The sequence below is a fragment of the Montipora capricornis genome, chromosome 9 (assembly GCF_036669925.1).
Source record: "Montipora capricornis isolate CH-2021 chromosome 9, ASM3666992v2, whole genome shotgun sequence".
Classification (NCBI taxonomy): Eukaryota; Metazoa; Cnidaria; class Anthozoa; order Scleractinia; family Acroporidae; genus Montipora; species Montipora capricornis.
This window is the reverse complement of record NC_090891.1, coordinates 40,791,927-40,802,925: the sequence shown is the minus strand read 5'-3', so window position 1 is coordinate 40,802,925 and position 10,999 is coordinate 40,791,927. Positions and strand designations below refer to the sequence as shown.

Below are 10,999 nucleotides of genomic sequence, written 5' to 3'. Positions count from 1 at the left end.
GGTGTTGTTTCCATTGCCGTCATCATTTCTTAAGGTGGCTTACTACAGTTTCCCGAAGAAAAAGATCAAGATTTGGAAATCTGTGAAATTAAAGTGACAGGAAGTCTCTTCTGAAGTGTTGGTCACTGCTATTGATGTAAAATGTAATTTTACCTTACAAATAAATGCAAATCAGGAGGAAAATGTTACATATAGTGACCGAGCTCCTGGAGGAAGGGGTGGGGGGGGACTAGAAACTAGACATTTTAAAGGCCTTTTTGTCAAAACCTAGACGTACGTGAATACCAGTCAGGATAAATTCTTAATCTAGTTCCAAAGTTAGTAAAAGACTTAAACTGTAAGTAAAGTCGCGCTTCAATGACGTAAAAGTTACCCATAGCAGAGGAACGATTATTGTGTTTGTGAACGCTGGATGAGAAATTAAAATGTTTTTGAATAGAGATACCGTGCATTAGGCTGGATACTGTTTTAAGGACGGTGCCTACTAATTCAAAGGTATTTTTGCGCGGTTTACAAAATATGTGGGAAAGGCAGATCTTAACAAGTGTTATTGAAATCCAAAAAGAAGATAACTACTCAACAATATTTGCAGAAAGCTTTAAAATACAAAGCAATGTATGGCGTTCTTTGCCAAATTGAAGCTTAATTATCTCTGAAAAATTCATGGTTACCCCCAATTCTCTTTTTGGATACCAAGAGCACTTGCTAAGTTCTACTTTCTTCGCATAGTTTTGAGCCGCGCAAAAATATCACTGTATTAATAAGCACCGCCGATAGGAAATCCGAGTATCTCGATATACGCAGAAAGAATGTGCAATAACAATAGTAGGCACCGTCCTTAAAGTAGAGCATATCGATTGGCAAAAGATTAAAAGAGAAAAATAATGAAATAGCATGGAATCTGTTATCACAAAGAAAGATAAGGCGGATGGCGACACGCCGTACGTAACTGTGCAACGTAATCGAGCGCTTATCGGCGGTGTAATAAGAATTCTTGGTTTCCTCTCACACCATTAGCAGCGAAGTTTAATTTCCCTTGACGGATACAAAGGAAAGCGTTTGCATAAGAATAGTTTTCAATTCCCAGAGCATATCTGTCTTTGACCGTGAACATGATTTCCATATCGGCATTGACTGATGTAATATCTACAATTGGATACAAATGATTCCCTGCAAAACGCCTGCCGAAGACAAAAGCATTTCAGAGTTGCAAGTTTGTTTTGGAATTCAAATCAAAAAATGTCGACCGTGAACATGTACAGCTTCGCTCTCTTTTTTAGTTATTTGTAACACGCGGGAACAAAGATGCGTGAAAATTGAGACATTCGTACCTTATAGGTTAATGATCCATCATTTCCAACCAATTTCTAGAGACACCAATAACAATAGAGAAAAGTACGACTTCTGGTGGACGAACAAAAGAAGCTGATGAGAGTTAGCACAGAGATAAATGATTTTAAAGAGGTACCATTGTCGTCTCCCTTATTTGGTTTAACGGTACCTCAGACAAACAAGATTTTAATCATAACTTGGGGTTCAACCTCGTTCCCAGGGCCTTTTCCTGGGAACGAGGCTGCATGGGGTTCAGGATGTTGTGGTGTGGAGGTTCATTCTTCGAAATATCGACTTCAAGATAGGTGGTTCTATGCCCAGCTTTAGGTTATTTTAATTAAAGCAGAACATGAGGTCGATGCTCTACACAGCAGAATCCTGATAAAGACTTACATTTTTTCGATTTTACCAGTCAGCAAACGCAATGTTTAAGACGTCATCTCGACGCATGCAGCGTCAGGCCTCCTTCTCCGGAATCGCTAGCAAGCTCATGGATGCAACGAGCGAGAGATCAAGGAAATTAAGCAGGAAAATCAACAGAATGGCGCGTGCGCAGGAAGAAGAAGAGCTGCAGAGACTAAGAGAAGTTGAGGACGTAGCACAAAAAGCCAAAAAGAAAAAAGAAGAAGACTTTGCCAGCTCGCTTATGCAGCGCAAGCTTTCCATATTTGGTTCCTATCGAAAAGTGTCGTTTCCTCGCGAATCATTGACAAATAAAGAGGTACGTACTAACTAATTGCGCAACCACAAAGTGCATGTTGGTGGTGTAAAAATTATTATTGGTTTTCACTCACACTATCAGCTATGTTCTTTCCTTGATGGGAACAAGGGAAGTGGTTCTTGATGTGTGAACATGAATCGACCTGGGCACAGTTTTTTGAAAGCCGATTTACATCGAAAAAGCCTTAATCTTGTAATTTTATGCTGAAGGGAAGACTAAAAACCGGTAGAATTTTTTTTTCCCAGAAAACAAACTGAAATTTAAGTTTTTAATGATCCAGGATTAGCTTAATCGGGATTTGAACAAGTGTGGCCCTGTTTCGTAACATGGCCTCGTTTGCGCACTAAAGAAACAATCAATGCCATTGCTTACCAGCAAATGTACAACCAAATGATGTCAAGTGATTAAAATTTCGGCAAAATCGCTGCCGTGGCGTCGTGTGAAAATGAAAAACAACTTGTAGGCTTCATTTGAGTTTTGGCTGCGATTGGTTACTGCCGAAAGCTTTTTCGCTTCCCTGATCGACCAATCAGCAAGGGAAAAACTAAATCAGTGATGGCTTCCTCACGGGCGAGCTATACAAACGCTTTGTGCCGCCTAAACAAAGACAATGACTCTAGTTTTTATTGGATGATCAGTTCGCCTTTCGTGGTATTTGGACTTGAATACGCGCACGGCAGAACGAAGACGATGGCCAATAAATGCGATCATTTAGCCTGAAACACATGAAATTGCACTAAAAGAGGCAGGATTGTTCTGATTTCCAGGGGTGGAAACAGAGGGCACAAAATGAAGTCAAGGCGATGACGACGGAATTTACATAATAAAGAATAACGTTAAAACCATGATAATGAAACATATTAAGGAGTAGACTTAACTGATTAGAGTGTAATGTGAAGTGCTAAGTTTCTACCCCATATGAACCATGTGAGCGTTAGCCCTACTGATGGAAATGGGCCCACACAAGGACAGAGAACAACTCTGACCAAGGTGGGAATTGAACCCACGTAGCACTTATATTTGAAGCAGCGGTGATCTAACCCGAAGGTCGCGGGTTCAATTCCCTCCCTGGTCAGAGTTCTTCACTGCCCTTGTGTGGGTCCATTTCCATCGGGCTAACGCTCACATGGTTCATATGGGGTAGAAACCTAGCACTTCACATTATACTCTAATCAGTTAAGTCTGTTGAAATATAAGTGCTACACGGCCAACGTTCGCTAAAAAGGTAATCCTTCCTGATATTAAGGAGGAATCTGTTTTGGTAATTAAAATGGATATCCGCCGAATGTGAAATATTGGTGTTACTTATTTGTGTCCTTTGGGAAATAGTTGAGAAACTCGGAGGAGTAGTTCTTGATATAAATGATGGGTGGGCGGATTGTATTTTCAGAAGTAGTTTGCGTCTGTGTAGAAGTCTGCTAAAATTAAGCCTGGTTTTCTTGTGTGTGCGCTTATGTTTATGTTCGCTTGCTTTGTGTGAAAACGGGATGAAACGCAAGCACAACAGAAGCTGTGATGTTCGTCCAAGGAAAAAGACCCGTTCAAGATTTCAATCGTAGTGCCGCGTTTGTAAGAAAAAAAAATGGAAGTAGCTTTCACTTGACACCAATCTCTCGTGCTTGCGTTTATGCTCGCGCATGTGCTTGCGTCACTAGTGAAAACCGAGCTTTAGTCCGTATCGGTATTTGCATGATTAGGGTGCTTGAGAGCATGGCCACGAAAACGCCACCAAACAACAAGTTTAATACATAGAAACAACAGTTCGGCTAGGTGTGTTTTGGCACATTTCTTTACCTTTGTTCTGTTTCGGTCACTGTCCTATTACCACTGATGAAATGAGATTCAGTGGAGGACCGTGAGAGCACACGAAAGTGAATTTTCAAGTTTTCTCTCTAAACGTCCATGCTGTTCATGCCACGGTTCACTCAGAAATTTGTTATAAGTCTAACAGGCCGAGCTCGAAGTGGTACAATACTGCGAAGTCACTTTTTCAGATAACGTCCTCCAGTGGCTGTCAAGTCTCAAGCGATTTAAATTCGTATGACCTGAATACTGTATTTCTGTTGGCCGTTATCCACTCAAGTTGTTCCTGTTTTGCAGCAAATGTTACCACTTTTTCCGGTCTCAGAGCTCTAAATAGAACTTCCCAGGTGGTCAATGCCTCTAAATGAAGCTTTTAATAGCGGGGGCGGACTAGTTAATTATTGCTCTAGTCACCGTGAAACTATTAATATGCTCACAACAATCTTTAGGGGTCGTCACTCGAGAGTGCTCGACTGCATTTAAATAATTCCTTTGTTTGCTAATATATACACACAATGTCCCCAGGCATTTCTTAGCTATGAGCGTAATTTGGTTTTGTTCTTAGCTTATTATTGAAACCAAACCAGACAAACAAAACTTAAAACAATATGTGTTATACGAGAGACTCTTGAAAGAAACAGGAGTTTTTGATTTCGCCCTCTGTGGCCAGGATTCCGGCTTTGTCTTGCTTTCTCAGCTTTTTCTTATCTTTTGTGGCAATTGGAATGCATGCAGAGGTTCATTTGATTAGATCTTGTTGAGATCAAAAATGGCTAGTGCAATATAAATAATGACCAAAAACAATAATTAATGCATTTGGAATATAGCAATGAAATGCATGATATAACGATATCAGGCTTGGGCACAGAAACTCGACTGAGATCAAATTCAGTAAGACTTCGGAAAATAGAAAAGCTGCAAATAAATATGCACAAAGAAGATTACAAGTACGTGACAACCCTGAGGACACAATTTCGAGAAATTTTGGAATACACCAGCTTTCAAAGATAATGAAGAAAAAGTTCGTTGTGGACTCACTTGAAAGCATAGTTATGAGACAATTCGATTGATGAAGTGATTTAAATCCCATTAAATTTTGCCATACAACCAGAGAATGTCAATCCGACAATTAGTTAAAAGTTAAATTTATACCTAAACGGTCGACGTGCCCGACAAATGCGGTGAGGTTGGTATGCGCTCTATTTATTCAAGGAGGGCGAATCCTTTGTCTTTAATGCTCATGAACAAAGTGCACGCATGCAAAGTACGCATGCAGAGCAAATTATGTTTGCTCTTTGGCTCTCATGTAAGCTTGTTTTCTTACGTATTTCCGAGTCAATGAGATACCATCCTCCTGAACGACCGTGAAAGATTCCCAACAAGATTAATTAGTCGCAAACCGCCACATGCAGCTCTTGAAGTTCGTTGTCATTTGTTCCAGACTTCAAATTTCGTGGTTTTGGGCGCATTGGTTTTTTAATGCTTTTTGCACTGCCGTTCGGAGTCATTAACGCGTAGTCAAAAATATATTAGTGGATGTTGCCAAGTGGTAGGATACATTAGGATGAACATGAATCAGGGCGCAAAAACAGCTTATTTTGTGCGTCAAGGACCAAAGAAACTATCGTTTGAGGAGAGTTGAAGAGGTAAATTCTGGAGAATAAGGCGACGGAACGGTTCTAATACAACTCACAGCCGAGTTTGCTTTCCTACAGTAGTCACGGTGACGGATCGCTAGAGAGGAGAAGATTAAAGAGCTGTTGTTTCCAACACAGAATGGCGAGTATTTTGGGCAAAGACTCGGACTCGGGAAAGAAAATCATTGAAAGTATCAAAAACTGCCGGAATCACACAGCTGTGACTACGGAATCGTCCTCTCAAGACCAGGCAGAAGATAACGACATCAGTGATTTCCAATTATTGAACATCCCTCGAATTGATAGAGAATTTGGCTCACGGGGAACTCGACATATTTCTCGTTATGTTTCTACATCTCATTCTTCTTTCGGTATCGTTGGTCTTCCAAACGGTGTAAGTCTCGAACAAAGACAATCGATGCTTCAGAAGAGGATGTCTCATCTGGACAGTGAACTAAGAGGAGACACGGTCGTTGCTTTGAACAACGAAAGAAACTTATCACTGACAAATAAACCCCAACTCGAGCACAAGGGTTTTTCTAACGAACCCTCATTGCAGGGCGGAAAACCTGCGTTTATTAGGCGTGCTTCACTTCCGGCCAGCTACCTGGGGGAATATTTGTCTGTTAATAACATACGTAAAAGGGCGCAGAACTGCAGTGCAATCGTTTCAGACATCGCGAAAGCCAGAGTGCCGATGAGTAAAGTTAAAAGCAAAAATCGAAGAGCAAAATTAAGACTTCCTTCGGCCGTAAAAACGGATGCAATTACAGAAGCTGTAGATGAATCGGTTGTAGATTCCAAAGGGGAAGAAAATTCGGATAAGAGTGATGCTGAAGAAAATATTTTTGCAAGGATAACGGTGCGTTGCTGTGGTTGATTATGATTGATTGTCCTTTGTATCAATGGCCATGAAACACAAGCAGCACGTCTGATGAATAATGCCTTGTTCTCTTCACGGTGTATTAAATAATCAGGGGCACCCAACGTCAATTTTCGGAAAATATCTGTTCGGAAGACGATTTGAGATCTAGAATTTTCGGAACATTTGTTTTAAAATTTCTTGCTTGCCTGCCTCTCCTAGGATTTTCGAACGTCCGCAAAATGGTATAATTGCCCATTTTTAACGGACTTCTACCCTAAAAAGGTCACCTAGAATCTTCGGGAGCCTTTTTTCTGGCTAAAAGTTTCGAAAAGGTAAGTTTTGATCCCTATAATTTTCGGGTCACTAGACTTTCAGCTAGGAAATCCGAACAGATGAAAAATTTCTAGGGGATAAAAATATGCCTATATCTACCGCTTAAATACTAAAATACGTTTAACAATGCTGTTTAAGTGGTTTTGAACTATATTCTCGTTGGGTGCCCCTGAATAATGTGAATGTGAATTGGCTCGGAGGCGACATATCGATCTGTAAATGGATTTCTCACTTCTCTGATGATTACTAAATTCTGACCACACAAGTAACATTGAAAGACCTACCAGTCTGAGCAAAAATGGTTGCCTTTTGGCCGTGTATATTTGCTGGAAAAATATCTTTAGTTTTTAATTATCATTCAATATTTTTTAATCATCAATATACAGAGGCCATGCGTCGAATTCAAAGACGTGTTTTTTGTAAAGTTGGATCAACGAATGATGGTTGATCCCAGCTTAATGTGCCCTGGTTTGTTTTTCATTTTTTTCTTGCAGTAGATGAAAAATATTTTTCTGATCGTTGAGTTATTGATCTATGCTTTTTTTTTCAACATAAAATGATTTTTTTTTTCAACAGCCAATCGAGCGATTTCGCAAGATCGTTCAGCTTTTGAGTTTTCTGCTGAAGATGAAAACGTCCTTGGACAGGTAGCATGCAACATAGAATTCTACATGTTTCACTTCCATTTAATTTGCGTTCATGCTTTATTCTTTGTTTTTAGCCTGTTGCTTTCCATTTAAGGACAGAGTTTAAACTTCACAACTTATCCAATGACAGGGATTTTTGCACTGCCGTTCTGGCCTGATGAGAATTCTTCATCTGCAACTAAGGAGACAATGGAAGAAACGTATTCAATGACGTCGAACTCAACAGCAAAACGTCATTTCCGGCTTTTGACGCCATTACCGCTTTGTATGTCGCCCACCTCAAAAGCTAGGAAGTCGGAAATGGTGTTTCTTTTCAATACACTTTTCGCTCTGAGATCTGATTGCCAGTAAAGAGTCGTGGTCAAGATTAATATTTAGAAGAGTTTTTCCAGAAAAATTGGGATCCTCGAAGGGACACATTCAAAACCTCCTAACCTTTCTCAATGACGTGTATCAATTCTCATTCTGCGCACCAGATAATTTTATTCGCTGAAATTTGCCAGAGATTTTAAATTTCGGAATTGTTTTGCAGGATATGTTTATGATGTGAATTTGGTACCTTTCTCTGTTTTTTTTTTGTCTTTAATTGTATTCATCTAAGATGGACTATCAACATTTTTGGGTTAATTAAGTGAAGTACGACCGTCCGGCGTCAAGGGTCTGAAGATGACTTCCGCTAGTGTTGTCGAAAGGGCAGTCAATGTCATCCCAAACAGACCATCTTTGGACTACACTCACAGGGACGATCGAACTTCTCTTAATTATGACATGAGTCCTGGGTTCATAACCGTTTACAATTTTGTGTATTTTTTTTGCAGGAAATACCGTTCGCAAAACTCTTCAAACGTGTTTGCTGAATTGGACGGTGAGTCCGGAGCTTGGGTAGACTGCGATGGAATGGTGTTTGATCCAAATCATTTCAAAGCTCAGCGCGAGGTGAGCTAGGTCGTGTTGGTGAGAAGAACTGATACTTAGGGCTCTTTCCTGTTGTCAGAACTGGCCGGCCCTTCATTTTGCAAAGAAAATGCAACAATTTGAGGGATCATTTGCGTGATTATCCCTCTCATTCTTCTGGAGGAGTATATGTCATCCTCAAAGTGTTTTAATTCAAGTGAAGGCGTTGTAGGGTTAGTCCTTCCAAATGCCTGGACTAGCCGGTCAGTTCTGTCAAATGGAAGGCGGCCTTATCCTATTTTTATTTGACCACGTGTCACCTCGGAGCTACACAGCTTGTTGAAATGTGAAACGTGCAAATGGTAGGTTGGTTTTTGAGGAGAGGGGAAAGCCGGAGTACCCGGAGAAAAACCCCTCGAGGCACAGTAGAGAACGAACAGACGCAACTCATTTGTGACGCCAATTCTGGGAATCGAACTCAGGCCACGAATTGGTGGGAGGCGAGTGCTCTCACAACTGCGCCATCAGTGCTACCCATGTTTCGAGTCTTTTTTCGAAGAAACATCAAACTCGCAATTAAGGTAATTGCCTTGAAATTGTTCTACTATCAAACATTTTCGGAAAATTGGCATAATTAACATTCATGATATGAACATTAAAAAATGCAATGAAAAAATGGGGTCACCATGCGGCTTATTTACGCGTCAGAAGGCTCTTAAAATGGGTTATTTTTACTGGTTGCGCGTTAAAAATTCGAATCAACTTCATATAGAATGAAGTCTTGGTTACTTGAAAGACACAAAATTTTATTTTGAAAATAAAGCTTATTTTATTCACATAAGCAGTATTGCTTCATTTACGCCGTTTTTGATTGCCTGCTTTTTGGGACAGTTCCGTGGCTAGCTTGAAGTCGTCGCCTTGGCCAAAATACACTCAGTACGGAACTGTTTTCCAAAAAAATTCATGTTCTATTATTAAACTTTTTTTCTTCTTCAAATATGTTCTTTATTAGACTGTTCTTAGCAAATACCTGAAAAAAAATCGGGGGTCACCTTGCTCGTTTGAGAGAAAAGGAGCATTTATTTCGCCATCCGGCTTAATTTGAGGGAAATCTCTTAAGTTTTGTACGCGCACGTACTCATGTTCGCGCGCTAATGACGCGAAAATCGTGCGCTGTAGGGATGCGCAATGCAATACTAAGAAATTACTTTAAGGCTTGTTTTTGTGACTTTCAGTGTCACCAGATTTATTGACAGGTTTACAATCCATTAATCAACGTTTTCATTGACAGTTCAAGGTCTAAATTCCAAGCCGTTTCATTCTCACAATCGAAACGTTCATTCTCCCAGCTAGCACCGTAGAACGCATTTTAATATCTTCAGTTGACGTTTCGAATGCTACAACATTCATCTTCAGAAGCAATATTCCGTTAGGAAATACGAAACTATGTAAAGAGAAAATCTAACAGAATATTGCTTCTGAATATGAATGTTGTAGCCTTCGAAACGTCAAGCTTTTAACATGCGTTTTACTATGTTTGTCACTACTGTTTGTCTGTTGTTTTTTTTATCAAACTTGAATGGCAAAAGAACAAGAATATCTACGATAGCATGATAGAGGTCATATTTGGGTAGACATGAGAATTTGGCTTTGTATCAAGATCACACCTCTTATGCTGATAATAATCTTTATTCTCAATACCTGTCTGACTGACATTTCATCGAAATTTTGAAGAGAATTTACATACTGATCACTCTACTCTTAAGCTGTCCCCCCTTTTCTTCTCCGTTTACCGTCGTCCGACCTTCCATAAGCAATTTCTTTTGTTAATGAGCCAAATCAAATGTCCATAACTCAAAGATCTTGATCTGCGATGGAATGAGACACATCGGCTTATGGCAGTATCGAATTTTAGAGCAGCCACTGCTAGATTGTTAGCGGGACAAAAAAAACGTGGCGGCATTCCAGGTCCCGATCCATGATTTTGTATTAAGTACAAGCAACCACTCGTGCGACTGCGCATGCTTGAATTGGAACCAATCCAGAGGCGCTGTGATCATCAGGTCCAATCTAATTGGCCACCATTTCGCGCCTTTTTCGGGTATCACAATTGTTTTTTTGTATCTTAAGAAACGAGACGTTTTCATTCATCAACCTCTACAAATCTTTGCTTTTTGTCACCTTGAAAATATGCGAAGATAGTAGCTTATGAAAATAAGCAGATTGCGGTTTTGACAATGGCTATTTTTTGGGCCGAAAAAGCTTTTGGCCGAGGAACGGGCCAAACGAGATAGATCGACACTTCTTGTTAATTAGGTTATACTATATCATATAAACCTCTTGCCAAAATGCAGCAAAGACGTCGGCAAAGTTCCTTTGGACATAAAGTCTTTTAACCACCAGTCCCCCCCCCCCTCCCCCACGTATATTGTGGATGTTCACAAACTTTACCTGGCCAAATTATCGAGTGCAACTTTGAATTTTCAAGGTGATGTCCTCTACTCTTGCCATCTTCTAACAGGTGCATCTCAGCCAGGAAGCTATTCACATTTTGTCTCTAAGCCCTGGATCTAGGACAGAGGAGCAGCTCCAAACGGTGAGTTGATTTTCACTCGAATACTTATTATTCATTTCATCAAACGTTCAAGTACTGCTATGGGAGAGCTAACGGAGTCACATTCGCGTATATACTGACCACTACAGATGTAAATGAATATCTTTAATATACAAGTGATGCACTTCTCGTACGATTGAATCAGTAGTAATC

General features: G+C 40.1%; 1 protein-coding gene across 4 annotated transcripts in view; it reads left to right on the top strand.

Moving 5' to 3' along the window:
* The window catches only part of LOC138015574 (cyclic nucleotide-binding domain-containing protein 2-like), an 83,886-nt gene that overhangs the window by 4,980 nt on the left and 67,907 nt on the right, over positions 1 to 10,999 (top strand). For 2 of the 4 annotated variants that reach the window (XM_068862650.1, XM_068862652.1), the window contains exons 1-4: positions 5,132 to 6,355; positions 7,268 to 7,338; positions 8,157 to 8,274; positions 10,754 to 10,828. In XM_068862650.1, the coding sequence (XP_068718751.1) occupies positions 5,633 to 6,355; positions 7,268 to 7,338; positions 8,157 to 8,274; positions 10,754 to 10,828 (987 nt within the window). In that variant the 5' untranslated portion in view covers positions 5,132 to 5,632. Of the gene's footprint in view, positions 1 to 1,744; positions 2,054 to 5,126; positions 6,356 to 7,267; positions 7,339 to 8,156; positions 8,275 to 10,753; positions 10,829 to 10,999 lie in introns of those variants that run through there. The other 2 variants (XM_068862651.1, XM_068862649.1) reach the window with 2 other exon arrangements.